Source organism: Nymphaea colorata, chromosome 3 (assembly GCF_008831285.2).
Source record: "Nymphaea colorata isolate Beijing-Zhang1983 chromosome 3, ASM883128v2, whole genome shotgun sequence".
Classification (NCBI taxonomy): domain Eukaryota; kingdom Viridiplantae; phylum Streptophyta; class Magnoliopsida; order Nymphaeales; family Nymphaeaceae; genus Nymphaea; species Nymphaea colorata.
This window is the reverse complement of record NC_045140.1, coordinates 17309679-17328961: the sequence shown is the minus strand read 5'-3', so window position 1 is coordinate 17328961 and position 19283 is coordinate 17309679. Positions and strand designations below refer to the sequence as shown.

Sequence of the window (19283 nt, the reverse complement as noted above, 5' to 3'; positions counted from 1 at the left end):
CTACTATTGCAAGTGGCTCCATGAAAACAATGAGAGACAGAAAGAAATAGAGTTATCGTATGAAGCAGGCCAGATTGATGTGTGTGTGTCTGTATACATATATATATATATAAAGGCCGTTTGTTCTAAAATTAGTTTGGAGTTGACAGTTTGCTGAAACATGAGATGAAGAACATATTCCCCCTTTTGGGGAGATTAGTTTTGATGGTCTGATCGGTTATTTACCTAACGCTGTTGTTATTCTGTTCGCGACATAACTTCTCGTTGCACAATTGGAATGCAAAAACTGCATACGAGCTCCTAACAATGACTTATCCAAGAATCTAAGTTCCCCACTAGAAAATAGATGGAAAAGTTCTTCACACTTTCTTTCTTCACCATCTCTAGTGCTTTCATGATTCCTTTGTTGTTTTTTGTCAACTTGAATTTTCACATGCATCAATACAAAAGAAAAGCTTTTTGAAACCCTTGTACGTATGAACTTCTCTTTTTCAATTTTATTGATATCGATTTCATTATCCAATTTGGTAGCAGGCGGGTTCAGTGTATCAGCTGAATCGAATCGCATCATAGTCATTTTATAAGTACTACCATTGACTCGGATGGTACATTCATAAAAAAGTTGTTGGACCAATTTGATTTGGATCGGTAGATTCAAACTGATTTTACTACATTTTTTTCCAACAAGAAAAAGTTCTGCAGAGTGCATGCCTTGTTTTCATCCTCTTCTTCCTCGTTTGCAAGCTGGGGCAAGACAGATCCCTGTTCGCTGTAAGGCAAGCATTATTGCTACAAGGTCATGGTCTTCAAGATTCCCCAAACTAAGCAAGATCTGGATATCTGAAAACCAAGGAAAGGAGCTTCCGAAATCAAGAGAAATGTTCAAACGTGATATCATGTTTCAGAAACAGTTTTTCTTGGAAATGAGTTTCAAAGTAGTAATCACGACACAAAACATCTACAAGTGAAGGTAATTGGCAAGAGAAAACTCTCTTGTTTTGCTCGCGACAGTAACTAATCTAATTCCTTCCCCTAAAGATTAAAATACCGGGTCGACAAGCCATGTTCATTCAGAGAACATGATTCTTTTTCTCCATTCGTCTTCAATTCATTTTTTTCCCACAGTTCCTCACATTGAAGACGATGTTGTGGGAGCTTCTGAAATGGGCTATGTATTTGGCACTATATGATCCAATTAAATCCTCCGTTCAAGGAATTCTCTGATTCTTGAAAAGCCTATTTATAGAACCATGGAGAGAGGACTTAGAAATGGGGGAAAAATTGTAGGCCATGACGAAGCCAGAGGTGCCACGCCGAGCTCCCCGACACGATCTCAACTCTTGGTCGGTCTAATTAACCATAGCGGCAGAAGAAGGGACAGCCGTTGGAGGCGGCGGCTGTGGGTGCCGGAGACAATCGAAAAGTTGGCAAATTAAGCCGAGAACTGGCCGGAATCGCAACATGATGATTCCAAACTGTCCGATGAAAATACTGGTGCATCTGGGAGATGAGTTTCTGAAGTAGGTGAGATACAGTGGCACATGCAATGCTACTATTTAGAAGAAGAAAGGCACTTTGAACCGAAAACAGTTTGAGGAAGCGATGTGTTTAAAGGATTAAAACAACTTTATTATCGAGAAGTGTGGGGAGTAGAGATGCACACCACAAGAAAAAATTGGAGACAGAAAAAACGATAGAGAGGGAAAATGAGCTCAGACCATCGCTTTTTGATCGTCAATTGATCGGTTAATTGTGGTGAAACTCAACCCACAAGCCACTTCATCACAGATCGTTGGTAGGCAACTAACCTCTCATTAATAAAGGCTCATGGATATCTTTAAATGATCGATACAGGACTATCTTGGTTTGGCCAAGGCACCCAAACGGAGTCGGTTCACTCTTGGTTAGACCCGGCAGCGGGTTAAGATCCGGCTCTGCGGGCTTCGGCTTGTCCGAATACCATGTTAAATCTGTTCCACGGATGTAAATTGGTTCGGATTCAGATATTTTTGTGCCCGACCTTATGCAATAAATGGATCTAAGTAGGTTACAATCTACAAGATCTTGACAGCGGAAAACCAAGGAAAGGAGTTTTCCATTTCATAAGAAAGCTTCTTCAAACATTAATATCAGGTTTGAAGAACACAGTTTTCTTGAAAATGAATTTCCAGATATAGACATGTTGAGTTGATAAGCAAGAAAAAGGCCCTCTTTTAGATTTACTTACTTTCATGTCAAGTTAATTTAGATATTGTTATTAAAAAAAATGAGTCTCGGACTTCAGATTTGGTAGTACCCGGCCCGATGCTAACTTTTAGATTTAGTTACTTATGTTAAGCTAATTTTGATATTGGTCAATAAAAAGCGGGTAGGGGAGGTGATTTACACCATTATGTAACCAATTGATTACCTTGTAACCGAGGTCCGGGTACCAGCAAACCAACGAAAGGAGTTTCACATGTCATGAGAAAGCTTCAAACGTGATATCATGTGTGTGAAAAAGTCTTTTAGGAAATGAGTTTCCAAATAGAAATCTAAGACACCAAACATATATATAAGTTGAGTTAAGTAAGCAAGACAAAACCATCTTTTCCCTCGGAGTAAGTAATTAAATGCCTTTCCCTGGAAACTTAAGCTGCATTTGATAGCCATAAGATCCGAGGCTGCACAAAAATGTATAATTTAAGAGATCCTCCATCTATATACCGCAGATATCAATAGCTTGGATTTTAAATGCATGTTACAAGTTACTCTGAGGCTGCATAAAAATGTGTAATTTGAGAGATCCACCATCCAAACATACCGCACGTATCAATAGCTTGGACTTTAAATGCATGTTACAAGCTAAAAACTATTGATTTAAGGTCAATGGGGAGAATTAGATTCATGGTGAAACAAAAAATAACAAAAGTATGTTGAAGAAAAAGAAGGGGAAAAACTATTAAAAATGAAGTTGCAGAGGAGAAAACATAACAAAAGGAGAGAGAAGATAAAACATAAAAAGGAGAATAAGTATGCTAAAGAAAAAGAAGGGAAAAACTATTAAAAAAGAAGTTTTAGAGGAGAAAACATAACAAGACGGGAGAGAAGAGAAAACAAAACATAAAAAGGATAAATCAAATGAGCTCAGAAGAACTGTCTACACTCGTCACCAAATCTGACAACCGTGGAAGGAACAACTCCCCACAGACCACTTCCTCACCGCTCATTTTAGGGCTTGCTAGTCGCGTTTTATAAACACTAAAGATATCTTTAAAATAATCGATACAGGACTATTCCTTAAAGATGTCCGGTTTTAACTTAGCCAAATGTATTATCGTTTCATCAGATTGTGTGACATCTTGTTCCTAGCATCTAAAGATGTTAAGGCATTCAGAATTCAAATTCGATTCCAATGCGAACAAAAAAAAAATCTATACCATATCCAAATATGATTTCTAAATTCATAATCTGAATCCGTGCTTCATTTCTGCATATGAATCTGAATCCAACTTTTTATATAGACAGCCAAATCCGAACCGCATTACGATATATTAAAAACCAACTTTCAAAATATATGGATATTGTACACAAAGATCTTTATTTGAAACTGAATCCAGATTAAAATCCAAAACCCGACATCAATATGATGCCATTTCTTAAATCTCAATTCAAGTGGCTCAAATTTATGGGTCGTACCTGCTATCTACCTGTGGATCCATTTCCTGCAAAATCAGATCTAACGCAACTTAGGCCCGTTCCATTGCAATCTGTTGTAATTAGAAGCCAAAAACTGAAATCCATCTCTTCGGTTTCTATGTTCAAAATAAGCCTACTAATTAGCATTAAACTGTTTTCAACCCGACTGTTCTGTTATTATGTCATATTAAGCCTATTAATTAGCAGTAAACTGTTTTCAAGCCACACTTGAAATGCAACTGCCCTGTTTCTACGCTCATCTTAAGCCTACTAATTAACACTAAACTGTTCCTAGAGATATTTACATTGCTGTCTGTCCTCTAAGCGAAGGAAGCTTTGCAATTGCAAGTTCCTTGTGCAATCACTCACAAAGCGAAGAAAACTAGCCATTGAACATTGAAAAGTTAAATTAAGTTTGTTTGAAAATTATAACACACATACTCATCTGCATGTGTATATGTTTGAATAAGTGTATCGCATTTATATGTGCGTGCAATTTGTCGATAGCATATTATGTATGATGGAAGGAAAGAAGAGAAGCAATTGGAAAGAATCTCCACCTTTGCACAAAGTACTTGTGAATAATTTTCTCATAATACAAAACCACATGCTTAGATTCTTGAGTTATGCCACAGGGAATAAGCGACCTGAACGTTGAGGAAGAACACAGAAAGGTTCATGCTTGATGTGGTCTGCCTAGTGCTTGGAGGCCGTCCACTATGGCGGCAGCAGTGACAGCCCTTGGAGGCGGCGGCCGCGGGTTGCGAAGGCAGTCGATAAGTCGGCATACTCCGTCAAAAATTGGCCGGAATCGCAGCATGATGATCACGAACTGCCCAATGACGCCGCCGGTGCATGCTACTATAGCAAGTGGCTCCATGATCGAGAGAGAGATTGTGATGGAAATGAAAGCAGCAGGGAGACGCATAAATAGTGGCAGTGTTTGGGGAGGAAGGGGAATTTAGTTGCGCGAGTAACGTGCTGAAGCCATGAGATCAAGAACGTTTTCCTTATTGTTGTTCATGTCAATCTTGGCACTGGACCTACGTCCAACCAGATATGGTGCCCACACCTATAGGTGGGCACGGGGTATCAACGGATACCCGATAATGATTAAATATTATTTTTATTTTTTTAATAATACAAATTTTATTACTAAAAATATATTTTATATTTAAAAATTTATTTTATATTTTAATTTTTTTTATTGTAACCGGATCGAGTCGAGTCGAGCTTGGGCTTGGGTTTCGGGCATCGGGCCCATGCCTAGACCATGCTCTTATTGGTGTCCGATACAGGAATAATTTCTTTTTTTTGGGTTTCATCCACCAAACCAAACTGAGCCGGCTTAGTGGTTCACTCATGGCTGGACCCAGCAGTGGGTTAAGGTCCAGCACCTAGGGCTTGTTCAGCGTCGTTTTAAACCTGTTCTAAGAGATGTAAGCGATTTGGGATTTATATATTCGTGTCCAGATTTGATGAGATACATGGTACAGCGTATCAAGATTTAGGTGGGTTGAACAGGCCTGTTGGATTTTGGTGCAAAAGGGATCCAGATATATATTACCGGTTACAAGATTGGGCTTTCCTTAAAGACCTGGCTAACCCAATCTTGTAACCTTCTCATTGCTGGTCTTCATTAATTAAAGATAAGCGCGAGTGAAGCCAGTCGTTTCAGTTTCCGAACCAAATTAGTCGGCGAGTGGTATTGGTTTCACGTTTGCCAAAGGAAAATTGAATTGAATGATGATTCTAGTTTTTTAGTCACTCAACCTTATAATATAGCCATCTGATTCAACATGTTCAACGGTTATAAGAAAAAAAAAAGTGTTGAGTATTTTTGTCTCCGCTTATTAATGTGCATCATTTTCTCTCTATTTTTCTCTCAACCATCTATCCACTACAGATGAATAATCCTGACCAAATGGCTGGGTGATTCTAGATTGTCAGAATTATCATATATATATATATATATATATTGAATCCAATCTAGTGTCATTTCTTAAATCTGAATCTGATGTGATTAATTAAGTGGATGTTAAATTTGTTCTACATCCCACGTTTTGAAGCAGTTTTGTCGGATCTTAACCCTAATAAGGTTTTTAGTTTATGTGTGATACCTGGTCCCACTCTGAGGATCCATTTCCGACTGAATAAGATCCAGTTAAAGATGACTCAGGCCCTTATGGCGATTTAGCAGCCCTAACAAATTGTTATTGTTCCATAAACTTGTCAAGTTCTAAAAAATTGAAGTAGATTCATAAAATAATTTAACATAAATTGTCATGAAGCTGCCTGAATTTTTGAGACAGGCTTGTGAACAATAAAATTTTGTTAGGGCCCTTGATTTTCATCCCAAACTAGAGTAATTACAATACAAACTCGAAACGCAAGTGTTTGATCGGGTTCGGCGTCTGTCTACTAATAAGCAATAAACTGTTTTCAAGCCAAATAAACTTGAAATGCAACTGCTTGGTTTTATTAAGTCAATTAATTAGAAATAATCTGGTTTTAAGCTTATTTTGAAATGGAACTGTTTCGGTTTCTATACATACTCATGTAAGCATATTAATTAGCAAGAAGCTGTTTTCTCTGTATTAAAAGACTTGGAAATTGCAATCACTCTATTATTTGTAATTTACTGAACAAAGTATACATGCAGTTACGGGAAATCTCGATTTTTCAACTAATCAGCAATACTCTGTTTTAAGCTTATTGCACATGTGTAAGCGTGTTGCATTTATATGAATATAAAGCATGCATGTGCATTGCAGAATATGACAATATCATATTATATGAATGAACCAAAGAAGAAAAGTAGTGAAAGCTAGCAGGAAAACAAATATCCATCTTTGCACAAATACTTGTGAATAATTTTATCATAATAGAAAGCGACATGCTTAGATTCTTGAAGTTATATTACAAAGTTTTGAAAGCTATGAAAGCTGCCTTTTTCTCTCACAAAAGATTACTTGCAAAGTTGGTAACAAGAGAAAATTAGGAGATATGAAGCAATTCTAGTCCTTGAGGAAGGAGACAGAAAGGTTCATGCTTGATGTGGTCTGCTTAGTGCTTGGATATCCTCCACAATGGTGGCAGCGGTGACAGCCCTCGGAGGCAGCGGCTGTGGATTGCGGAGGCAGTCGATAAGTTGGCATACTCAGTAGCGGAGCTACTTGTTGGTTGGGGTATTGCGGAGGCAGTCATAAGTCGGCATACTCAGTAGCGGAGTTACTTGTTGGTTCGGGTGGGCCACTGCTCACGCCAGTCCATCAAAAATTTCATTATATTGGGTAAAACTTTACATTATTATGACCCAAATTTTATGCAATGCCCACCAATGTCTTGGCTCCCTGCTGGGCATACTATGTCAAAAACTGGTAGGAGTCGCATCATTATGATGGCAAACAGGCCGATGACGCCTCCGGTGCATGCTACTAGAGAGAGAGAGAGAGAGAGAGAGAGAGAGAGAGAGAGAGAGAATGATGCAGATGGAAGAAACTCAAACCTGCTATTGTTTTTTTGTAAAGACAAAATTGAAAATGAAAAAAAAGTAAAAAAAAACAATGGAAGACAATCCTTTTAATATATCATCAAAATGACCTCCGCTCCTTTACTGTGCATGGTGCGGCCGGAACAGGTTTCTCTCGGAGAAACTGGGTGATACATATAGTGGCAATGTTTGGGGAGGAAGGTGGTTTGAGCTTAATTAAGTTGAGAGATTAACGTGCCAAAACCAGGAGATCAAGAACGGTACCAGTTTCTAATTCATACCGATTTTGGCATTGTTTGGTTAATGTTTGTTTGCTGTCATCAGGGGTACGAGTATTTCATGAAAAATAATTCATGCAAATTTAAGCTTCAACAACTGTTAGTTGAAATCTCACGTTCCGGATACATCAGATTAACCACCATGTACTTTTCATGTAGAAATGCCGAAATTGATGATTGATCAACATTACCCAAAAAAATTGCAAATTCAGAAATCATACTTTCTGCATTGAATAACTAATTTGTCACCTATATATGCCACATATACTCACAAAATATAGAAGAAATAAAGATCCTTGCATATTGTTACGACATCAACAGTGCATAATGTGCAGACGAAAAATGAAGATAGATTGGTTTACGTTTAGTCAGGAAAGATAGCAGTTATTGCCAAACAATTTGATCTTCCCAATTTTCTCTCGTCTCCATTCTACCTTTGTTAATAATGAGTTGAGTTGGATGAAGTGAGGAATTTATTTGTTCTCTCTCTCTTTTCCTTCACATAAATTAGAATTACAATTTCGAAATTTTAACAGGGGCCAACGTGAAACAGAAGCACAAGTTTATAGAATAATAATGATGAGGAATTTGGTGATAATACATCACCGCTTGAACCCTAGAAGAATCTAAAGAAGATTTATAAACTCACAGTTTCGACTGGCCTTTCTTAAAGGGCCGGTTGCCTATAGATTCATTGACAAAGAGATGGTGAATGGGACAATGTCCAATAATACTATAAAAGAAGTACACATAGCCAAAGATGCGACAATGTGCTCTCAATAAAGTCTCAGGCTTGGTGAGGAGTGCCCAGTGCTTCTAATCCCTCTATAATGGCAGCAGCAGTGACAGCCCTCGCAGGCAGCGGGCTCGGGTTTCTGAGACAATCAATCAGCCTGCAAACTACGTCGAAAACTGGCCGGAATCGCAACATGATGATACCAAACTGCCCAATCACACCTCCAGTACAAGCTACAATTGCAAGTGGCTCCATGATAACAATGAAACAGAAGGAAAAGGAAGAAAGATGGTGATTCTGTGGAGGAAGCCAAACCGATGAAGATATATATATATATCTATTTGGAAGGAAGGCAGTTTTTGCTGAAATTAGTTTGGAGTCATTAGTTTGCTAAAAGCATGAGATGAACAACAGATTCCCGATTTCTAGAACAATTAGTTTCAATGGTTAATGTCCATTTTCGATTGTTTAACTAACCTTGTTGCTATATTGCTGGTGTGAGAACTTTTCGTTGCAAGATTGGAATGAAAAAAAATGAATGCTTAGGAAAAGTGGCGGCCATAATACTTTAAAGTCTCTCTGTTTCCCATCTCATGGTCCCAAAATTTAGCAAGACTTCTCCGTGAATCTAAATTGTCCATTCAAAGGATTGCCACCATCCATGAAGGTGGAAAAAATGTTCACCAAGTTTTCTGCTTCACCGTCTCAATGCGAAAGAAGAAGCATCTCAAACCTTTTATCTGCATGAACTTGTTTCGCTTTTCTGATCCAATTTTATTGTTTCGCTTTGTTAATCGGATTTGGCAGTAGGCAGGTTCAAGGAATCGGCGAATCGAATAGGAGCAGAATCGAACGGTGCATGAAACTTAACATTGTTGCATGAATTTGGTTTGAATCGGCGAATTCAAACTAAATGTACCAACATAATTTTTCTTTCTTCCATATATATAATAAGGGTCACCACTTCGTACTGCATTTATGCCCATTCCATTCGTGGCTTTTTTCTTTCTTTTCCGTGTTTGGAAGCTGGGATAAATCGATTCCTTACCAATTATTGAACGAACCTGGTTATATGTTTGTACTGGTCCAGTGTAGTTAGTGATTAAAATACCTTGAATTTTTTTATAAAGACAGAAAATAAAAATGAAAAAAGTAAAAAAAATATAAAAAAACATTTTTTTAATTACCAAAATGGCCTCGATGCACTTCACCAATTATAAGACGGTCATGGAAAAAGAGGGAAATAAACTGATGAAATAAAATGATGGAGAAGAGAATGGGGATGAAAAAGAGAGAGTTAAGGTAACCAACATGTTTTTTTTTATTTCCGTCCCAATGTTTTTAATTTTGAAGGGATTTGATTTATGTTGATCTTTTCTTTTATTTTTAATTTCCGTCCCACACCTTTTCGTTCAACAACCAGAAGTATGAAAACAGACTCGAAAAAAATGAGAAAATGGTGGTGAGAGGAAAAAATGCCCTTAAAAAATGAGGTTTCAGGGTGGAATGGTTTTCGGAAACATTAAAAAGAAAGAAAATGAGAAAAAAAACATAGATTTCAAAGTGCCATTTTTAAGCAACAACAATATTAAAAAATGTTAGTTGTGAAAACAAAAAAACACCAAAAAAGGATAAAAAAGTTGGATCTAGGTGGAGAGAGAGAGGGAACCGTAGAGAGAGAAAGAGAGAGCAATTCTTTCATTTCCCTTCCAATCTCTTTAATTTTAAAAAAATTAAAAATATATTAGCTTCTCTTTTGTTTCACTCCCTCTCCTTTTCTTTCTTTATATTCTAACATGATTTTTCCTTTTTCAAAATGAGAAAATGGTGGGGAGAGGAAGGAAAAAAAACTGTGGATAACATCGACTCCGTAAACCATTAATGGAAAAATGGAAAAAGATGAGCTCAGAAGAATTGTCTACGCTCGTCATGAAATCTGACAAGACGGATGGATTCAACCCCGCAGACCACCTCCTCACAGCTCAACATTAGTTTCACAAACCACTTCTTATAAAACATAAATTTAAAAACATATTTTCGATACAGGACTATTTTGGTTTATGTTTTATTCGATGGACCCAGCAGCGGGTTTCGGCTGGTTGGGTACCATTTTAAACCTGTTCCAGATATTTAAATGAGTTCGGACATGGACATTTCTATGCTGGAATTTATGAGATAAACCATACAGAGAATCGAGATTTAGGTCTCTGACAAGAGTTCAACCTGTGGGATTTTTAGTGGGTTATGCGTTGCTTTAGTGGATCCACTACCGGAATAGAGTGAAGTACTCTCTGGTGCTAAACTTCATCAAATAGGCCTTCGACTCGGATCAGTCATTCGATGTTTGAACCAATCTAGTCCGCGAGTCCTGCCATTGTCGTGTTTGCACAATGGAATAGTGAACAGCTGTTTCCTAGAAATAAAGAGAGGCAGGACAAACGTTAATATAAGTGTTATTAGTTAATATATTTATCATATATCAAGGTGAAGAAACTTATTGAAATGTCTTGTTGTAATCGATCGTAGAATTTGATTTCGAAAGCTGAATAAACTTCATTTCGTTGGGGAGGACCTCTGCTACTCCTACGAAGGTTTAGGACTGAGTTTTTCTTTAGTTCTTAATGAGAGTATATGTAGAGAGAGAACTTGTGCAAAGAACTAGTTTGGTCTCAGCTGAATCTTAGATTTTTTTAAAATCAAGCAAGCAAACTCACATGTGAAAGGCAAGCTTAATATGACAAAAAAGAAGAGCAAACAAAACGAGGAACCTTTTTAAATTCTAACACTCTGCCAAATAATGTATTCTAGTTTGAGAGAGAGAGAGAGAGAGAGAGAGAGGAGAACGGGAAACTTTCATTCGCTTCAGGATGTTAGCACGGGTAAAGGGGTAAGTTATATCTTGAAACGAGCGTCAGCCCAAGGAAATCTGATAGCACACAAGGCCTTCAGATTTTAAGAAAAATCAAGGACTCGAAAAGAAGTAACCTGCTGAAGACGTCGTGAAGGGAAAAAAATCACAGGCAGTTCCTTGAAAGAAGAAATAGTAGCCGAATCGTTCCTCAGCATAAATTCATGGACGGTACAAGATATTTTTCTTCATTCTTCGATTGCACAGAAAGGTTTTCCTTACATGCTTCATATGGTCATATTAAAGACGCCATTGTTGGAAGGACAAAAACAGTCTACATAAACATCCTTCTGAAATGGGACAAAAACCCATCACTACATGTACTGCACTAATAGTATAATTCTTCAGTCCCCTCCATGCGTCAATTCATGGATTGTCCAATTTTTCTGGAGGTTCTTCACACTGAGAAACAAGCTTAAAAGCAAATTAGGATTTTCTAACAGAATTCTCCGTAGGTTGAAGGCTACACCAAATAAAGCTGCGGACGTAAAACAACTCACAACCGCCACTGGGGTTTGGTGTCCCCAAAACTCAAAGAGCTCACTCGGCAGCACTTTCTCTGTTAATGGTCGCATAAGTTAGTGGGTCACTCCTCTCTCCTGTACGTACCTCTATTCCAACGGTCTCACTCGCCATTGATCTTAAGAGATCCTGCATTACAATGTGAATTTTGACCTTCAAGTCTGTGCAATTCTGACTCAATAGTTTCGGCAATCATTGATCCTTCAGGGTCAGGCTCAGGGAAACGCACATGGAAAGAACCTTGAGGTGCGGGCATGGTGAGTTGTGAACCTAACGACTGCTGCTTGATATAGCTGTACATTTGTTGGTGGAAGGAGTGGTCCAAGGAGAAACAGTCATCTACCTCGGCATTGTAATGCCTTGATGAACCCGATCCTTCTCTTCTACAGAAATGAGGGAGGGATGCGTAGTCCATTATCTACAAAACAACCACAAATATACAGGATGTTGAGCTAATTTTCGTTGTTTAATTGCTCCAAAGATTGGCCAGCACTTGTATAACTCTATTTAGTAAATTATGGAGATAACTCGATGGAAGACAAATCTGAATACAAAGCCAACAGAATTTGCTTGGCGTGAGACCGCTGATGCATAACTAGAAATCACAAGGCTTTCTATGTAACGTAATCGATAATTGATAGATATTTTGCTGCTATGACATCAAGGCAAGGGTATTTCTCAAATAATACTAGAAAACAAGATAAGTAAAAGGATGCTGATATATAACAATGAACAATAAAACAGGTGACTATGTCAGAATGGGCAAGGAGTTGCATCACAAGATCGCTGGTCACTAGAAACAGGTACGCACTAAACGATGATATACCTCTTTCCATGCTCCAGAGAACAACTTTAAATGTTCAATGAGGTCAACAAGGAACTATCAATTTAGCGTAAACAAAAACTTGTCTTGCCGAGTGACCAAGTTAATCATTTATGAACACATTATAATGCAAAGAGATGAGTCAAACTGGAATTCTGAGACATGTCACAATGATAAAAGAAAAAAATCCATCCGTTTTTATTGGAGATGATAACCAAACTTTTTGATTCTGTAACTATACACATTTAGGGAGGTTTGAGTTTAAGCATATCTATGAAAGGAAGTACGTTCCAAAATCAACATGTGAACACAATCATGTGCAGAAACACGAACATTCAACCCCATGAAACAAAGATAAAGCAATCGATAAACCTTGTAAAAGGCCCAGCAACTAGCAGAATCGTCACAGGAACTGGACTTCCCCACTTTGACAAGAATGTGAAACAGGAAGTTGGAAAATCTCTAAAATAATACTTAGCATCTGGACCAGCGGAAGAGTCATTGTGGGCAGTGGGCTTGTGCAGGCAGTTGCTCAATGTGGACCCATATATTTGGTTTATTACCTATTAATGCCCCTCGATATTTTACTATACATTTGAAGGGTCCAAGAATTTTTGAACGGTCTAAAATTAAGTTATTATGTAGTAGTGCCACTCCACAAAAAAAATTCTGGCTATGCCACTGATATAAACCCTCTCTAAAGAGTAAAAAGAAAAACCATAAATGTCTGTTATTGGGTAGTTTTGCCTATGGAACTTTTTAAAAAATCTATAGAGCCTTACCTTCAAAAGTTCGTCTCTACCACAGCCTTGCAAAACCTGTATCTTTTTCCGGGTCCTCTCTTGTAAAAGCGGCTTCACTACCTATACAACAAAGAAAATGGACAAGAAAAAATTAGCGATGCTAAGACTGACCAGTATCTCCAAGAGCAAGTTTGCTTACATGCACCACTATTACAAGAGAGGTCAGAAAAAACTATTCAGCAAAAAGATCGAATAAACGAAAATGTTTAAGAGAAAAACACACCACCTTCCAACATGCTGAGAATATGTATGGAGCATTAACAATGTAGTAGGTATCCGTCTTCTCTGGATAGTTCAGATCATCAATGGTAGATATGATTGTCAACAGCTGCATTGCATGGGACACGTTTTGTTAATTTACAAAGGATAGTTGACTAAAGATCTTACAAATTCATAAGCTCATAAAAAATAGCAGACTAAATAAATTTGGTGCAGGCATCCATAAAATTGCAATTTTGTTAAAAATCTTCAAGAATGTGCAGCCACTTGCTTCGCATATATTTTTTCTGCCTCTGTTTGGCTCAAGTAATAATAAATGCAAGGAAAAAGCAGTCCTATGTGAAGATAGAGATCAATTGAACTTATGGAAGAGAAAGAGAAAGCATTATATGTCCCAAACGTGGAACCCAGAAAAAACATCTATAACAAATAAAGGACATTTTTACCTTTTCCAAATTATAATGTTCTACTTGCTGCAATAAGATCAACAAGAAAAATTTCTCTCTTTTAGGTTCTTGAACACTTACATGTGTGTGGGTGTGTCTGTATTTCACTTTCATGCTCCTGAATTCCATACATATGTAAGTACACACATAAATTTGTTGTGTATGTGTCTTTAGGTTCAATCTTTTAGAGGATTGATGGCGCAAAATTAAATATTATGGGCTTTTTTGATAGAACATGGAGAAAAGGAAAAGATACATCACGATCCACACTAACCAAATTTGAACCTAGGCTGAATCATAATCCAACTATATCTATTACATGTCTAGGAGATTCTTCCAAAAGCTGCGACCCAAAACTGTGCTGACAGCTGAAGATAAATTATGCAGGTGAATTTGCATAAGTAATCAAGTACTCTGCAGTAAAATTGAAGGCCCCTAAAAGCAGGAGTGATCTATTACATCAACCATATTTTTTATGTAAGTCAAGATGCAATTAAAATGAAAAACAAGACATTTGTGGGAACAGTAACCTCACAAATAGAAAAAATAATAATAATAAAGAAAAACTCGAGAGCTCATAAAAAGAGAGTTTTCACTCTTCAGAACCTTAAACAGTTAAAAGAAGACCTTTAGTTGATTTAGTGCTGAAAGCTTCAGTCCTGTCATATCCAATATTTTCAAGCAGGTACTTATATGCTTGCCATTGTTCTTTGAGGCAGTGGGCTGAAAACAAAGAATGAGAACAGACAGAAAACTTCAGGTACAAGAAACAAAAACAAATTGGTAACCATTTTTTCTCTTGACAATTTAGTAGGTATAACTGCATCAGAGAAACATATAAAAGAATTAGTATGTACATCAACAATAAACTCACCAGAATGACACGATCTCTGTATTCATTTATTTGGATATGTGACTGCACATAGTAGTGAACCTACAGAGAGGAAAAGCAAAGAACACTGAAGTCCAAATTGAATACAAAAAACGTGAGTGTGGAGCAAAATAGTCTTAGAATGGTAACTGCTGAAAAATGGTACCTACATAACAGGCCTGCATGAGTAACATTGTATTCTTTGTTATTTTCATGGTACAGAAAAGCAAGTTTTTCCAAACTGAAGTGCATAATCTGAAGGAGAAGTCTTATTCAGGATGTCTAAGTCTTATTCTGGATGTCTTTTTGTTTTCTCTCCATAATTCAATTTTCTGTTGGCTGGACTAAACAATATCCTTCCTTTTAAATATCTGACTAACTGCTAACTTGGTTTGTTGACATCTGCAAGCATCGCTCATGCCTGATGATCCATGTCTCGTGTACTATTATCTAAAACAAGCATTACATGTCTATAGGCTGAGGAAAACAGTAATGTACATCTATAATCTTAGTCCCGATGCTTAAGTCTCCTAATTACAACTGTGCTAAAAATTGATCAGTGTAAGAAGTTAAAAATATTAACATTCAGTCTATGCAAACATAAATCATCAACCGTAATGTATTGGACTTCCATGAACAGCTTATACGGCTCTTTCCAAGTAAAGCTAATAAATAAGAATGTCAGACTCAGCAATTACATAAATGCACTTCCTACATCCTCAACCATATGATGCTTTGCAGTTTGCATTATTTAGGTCCTATGATCATATACATACTTAAGAGCATAAATATTTGAGGCAAACCAAGTGAAATGAGATATCACGTGAATTGCTGTTCAAATAGGAAAATGGCATCTAGAATTTGGTACATGTGCTGACATAAGCAAAGGACAATGTAGGAAACTCAGGCACTTACAGATGCTTTATCAAATGTACTGAGACCAACACCAATTGCAAAGACAGGAAGACCCTGTAAAAGAAAAACTGCAATTTATTATGTCTTACAGCTCTCATACCAACAAGTGACAAACGTACTGCAACTGCAAAAGAATGGTAGATCCTGATATCTTTCATTTATAAAGAGTAAAGACATGGTAACAAAGATTTTAGAAGGCTGACATTAGCTTTGATTTCAGCGAACAATTTCTTGTCCTTCGGGAAATAGTTGCCTTCAATAAAGAACAATCTCAAGGTAGGACTTTTGGACTGTTAATATCTACGCAGCCTCTGAAAAAAGGAGATGCACCATTGCATTTAGCTGATGCTTCTGCTTATCTAATAGTATAATTAAAACATTTTAACCTTAGCTAAAGCATAAGCTTGAAACTTATGGAACTTAAGGAGAAATTGTTGGAAAGAAAGCCAAACTGAGATCTTTGGAAGGTTACAATTAACTGAGACTTGTTAGAAGTGCAAGCAGATATCCTCTAGTTCCAAGGAAAGTTGCCAATAAATGCTCTTTCTAGATCCAAAAACACAAGAACAAAGCTAGAACCAAGCTTTAAGCACAAAAGAGGGGCATCTTAAGAAAGTAAAAATGCTAAGTACCAACCTCTTTCGAGTATCCAGACAATCCTATGAGCTGTGAATCGCGAACTGCTCCATACAGTTCTTTTGGAACAATAGGTTTCTGAGGACAAAGCAAAGCAGAAAAGCAAATCATGAGAACATGTATTCACGGAGGGAAAAGAAAAAACATCCAACTGATAAACTGGAGTATCGTGGAGCTACCCATGTTAGAAAACTTTTGAGGAAGCATATGAGAAACTCACAGTTAATATACTGTCAATCTCATTCTGTATTCTCCAGTTCAAGCAATCCATCAACTACAATAGTAACCAGAGTTCCATAAATGAGATTAAATTTCATCACTTTTCCCAATGAAAGAAGCTAAAAAAATTCCCCCTTAATAGAAGGAAAGCAAGTGTTATGCTTCTCTTGAAATGAAAGAAGTCACTGATCTAATTTGAGAAGAAGAAATGCAAGCTAACCATTTTATGCGCTTTTGAAACATTCCCATCCCTGGCCTTCAGAAATCTTACTAATGTATCAACTCGGTTCCCCAGATGCACGTTCTGAAAAAACAGTAAGCTCAGTTAGCTTGCATATATATGATCTTCAGTCTAAACAGCTTAAATTGGATAGGAGGAAATTATATAAATTTTTGACCGTGGAAGAAGAGAAGAAAACGACACAAAGTCAAAACTAGGAAGTTTATCATGTGCCCTGTAACTAATGAAAATAGCTAACATCAGGGGCATCAGGCATGAAAATGAAACTGCTGGAAATAAACCTTGCAAATACAAAATGACAAAAAGTTTGCATGATAAGGTGGTGGAGATACAACTGAAGACTGGACAGTATCATATTCAAAATTCTAACTTCCTACCTACACCAACAGTCATCAAAAGAGTGTAAGGGTTACCAAATGCAGCCCACAAGCAACACGTTTTTAAGTGCAGCAAATTGATCATAGATTGCAATTAGATGTCCAAGAATCCAAGGGGATTGGAGAATCGATCTTTACATTTTTTTTTCCCTCAAGGAAAGATCAGGTGGTCATCATCACTGAACAATTAAGCATGTTCCAGAAGATGGCCACTCTGTTAGAGTTTATTTTTAGTATTAGAAAGGAACATCAAAACCATCAGTGACAAGGTGAAACCTAATTTACTTACATGCAATTGGTTTGTGTGGCACATTCATTGCTTCACATTTAGGGCAAATAAAAAAAAGTTTCTGAGACACAATACTCAAACTTCAAGAGCAAATTTAAGTACTAAGCTTAAATTTTTACCATTATATAGGAAGACAGAAGCACAATGCTGCATCAAGATGCTGCAGCTGACAGTGCTTCTTGATGAAAAAAAGCTAATTACAAGGTCAATAGAATGCCAGGGTTTTGTCCAAACTGTAGGTCCAACCGTTCAAGAAATTGTCACTTTTCAACATTTTGAAGAATCCCAAAATAGAATAGGTTCCGGTTCCTTACTCAAGCAGAGACCAAGACCCTGTCGGGTATAGCAACTACTCAGTTAAGGCACAAAAAAGGTTGGGACTTGTGCAATAATTGTGACCAAGGATCTCACAAGGAAGCTGATACTGAAAGCAACCAAAAAAGACTGAAGATAGCAACAACATTGATGAACCAAAAAATATGAAAACATGAGCAATTGTGCATCAGACATTCTCGGTTGAAGACCAAAGGGATGCAAAGAAGAAACTTTTTGGAAGCGCACCAAAATCTAAGGCAATATAATGGATTAATCTAGATTGCAGGATGAACGCAATTAAAGCATCTGCTATCTCATAATCCAAAAACTCGTAGACGAACCTTTGACCACCCCCACTGTATCAGATGAAGTAACTACTACCTTCTACAGCCTCAAAAAAGAAGAACAAGATACAACTAAGATAAATTTTACTCTTGTTATTAGAAGAGAAGAAGGAAACACTCCTCGAGTAAAAGCTGATGTTAATTTCACGAAGGAAAGAAAAGGAGGATTGAGGAAAGCGCATTTTTTAGTTTCCGATGAGAAAAAAAGAAAACTAATTTGAAACTGCAAGACTGAAGAATCTGCTATTGTCATTTGACAATAAAAAAGGAGACAAAGGAAAACATCAGTGCGAAGTATCCCAGAGAAGAATAAGATACAAAGGAAAATGAAAGCCGAACTAGAAAAGCAAAACACTCCTTAAAACGTAAGCGAAGAATGACCAACGCGAAGCGGTGACAGGAAGAACTCGGAGAGCGAGCCGTGAATTGTAAAGAAGGGCCCGCTAGAATAAGAATGAGCATCAGTTACAAACACAAATCTCACAGAACAAGCTATCTCACAGAATGTACAACACAATAACGTCGGGAACTCGAATGATCGAATTAGACACAAGAACAAGCTACAAACCAAGAAATATCGGAGTTCTAAATGCCGATTCCACCAGCTTTTAAAAAATAAGAGATCTGGACAACTAGGCAAAACCACAAGATCTGACAAATCCACACGAAAAGTACGATAAAAAGCCAGACAAATCAAACAAATTCAGGCGCGATCACTCACCGCGAACGTCTTGTTCAGTGACTCGTCCACTGTACGAATTTCCGGTAAAAAATGGAGAGCCAGAAGGCCAGCATTCCGAATCCAAGACAGGAGGAAGATGCAACGAAGCAAAACATGCGGTTAGAGTTTAGCGAGAACGAGAAAACAAGCCAAGAGGCGGAATTTTGAGGGGGAAAAAAGGAGAAAGAGAAGGGCATAGAGAGCAGAGTGAAGAAAATCGCCTTGATCGATGAGAGACTCGAATTGCCGGATCGAATCCGCGGAGATATTCACCATTTTTTCGTATTGAATCCGCACAACAGAAGAATTATCGTCTCTCCCTTCTCGGAGGAGGAAATGTACGTCTGTGTGTGTGCGAGAGAGAGAGAGAGAGAGAGAGAGAGAGAGAGGAGAGGAGAGGCAGGCTCGGAGGAAGCCAGAAGTGTTTCCTTCTTTTCCCCCCATCTCTC

The 19283-nt window shown here is 37.6% G+C and overlaps 1 protein-coding gene across 1 annotated transcript; it reads right to left on the bottom strand.

Moving 5' to 3' along the window:
• Positions 1–11258: 11258 nt before the first annotated feature.
• LOC116251485 (phosphatidylinositol/phosphatidylcholine transfer protein SFH11-like) lies at positions 11259–19283 on the bottom strand. Its single transcript, XM_031625792.2, has 11 exons — positions 19056–19283; positions 18835–18863; positions 16768–16851; positions 16549–16602; positions 16329–16406; positions 15693–15746; positions 14781–14840; positions 14534–14629; positions 13468–13569; positions 13221–13301; positions 11259–12033 (listed from the first exon to the last, which is right to left on the bottom strand). Exons 1-11 carry the CDS (start codon positions 19276–19278, stop codon positions 11719–11721), a joined length of 1176 nt encoding a protein of 391 aa, XP_031481652.1. The 5' UTR covers positions 19279–19283; the 3' UTR covers positions 11259–11718.

What these genes read in the sequence shown, in the direction of transcription:
- LOC116251485 (XM_031625792.2), bottom strand. Translation starts at nt 19,278, where the DNA reads ATGGGGGGAAAAGAAGGAAACACTTCTGGCTTCCTCCGAGCCTGCCTC. An exon ending in TGTCTGGATACTCGAAAGAG is followed by an intron (nt 15,747 to 16,328) that starts GTTGGTACTTAG and finishes TTTCTTTTACAG; the next exon opens with GGTCTTCCTGTCTTTGCAAT. An exon ending in ACAGAGATCGTGTCATTCTG is followed by an intron (nt 14,630 to 14,780) that starts GTGAGTTTATTG and finishes CTTTGTTTTCAG; the next exon opens with CCCACTGCCTCAAAGAACAA.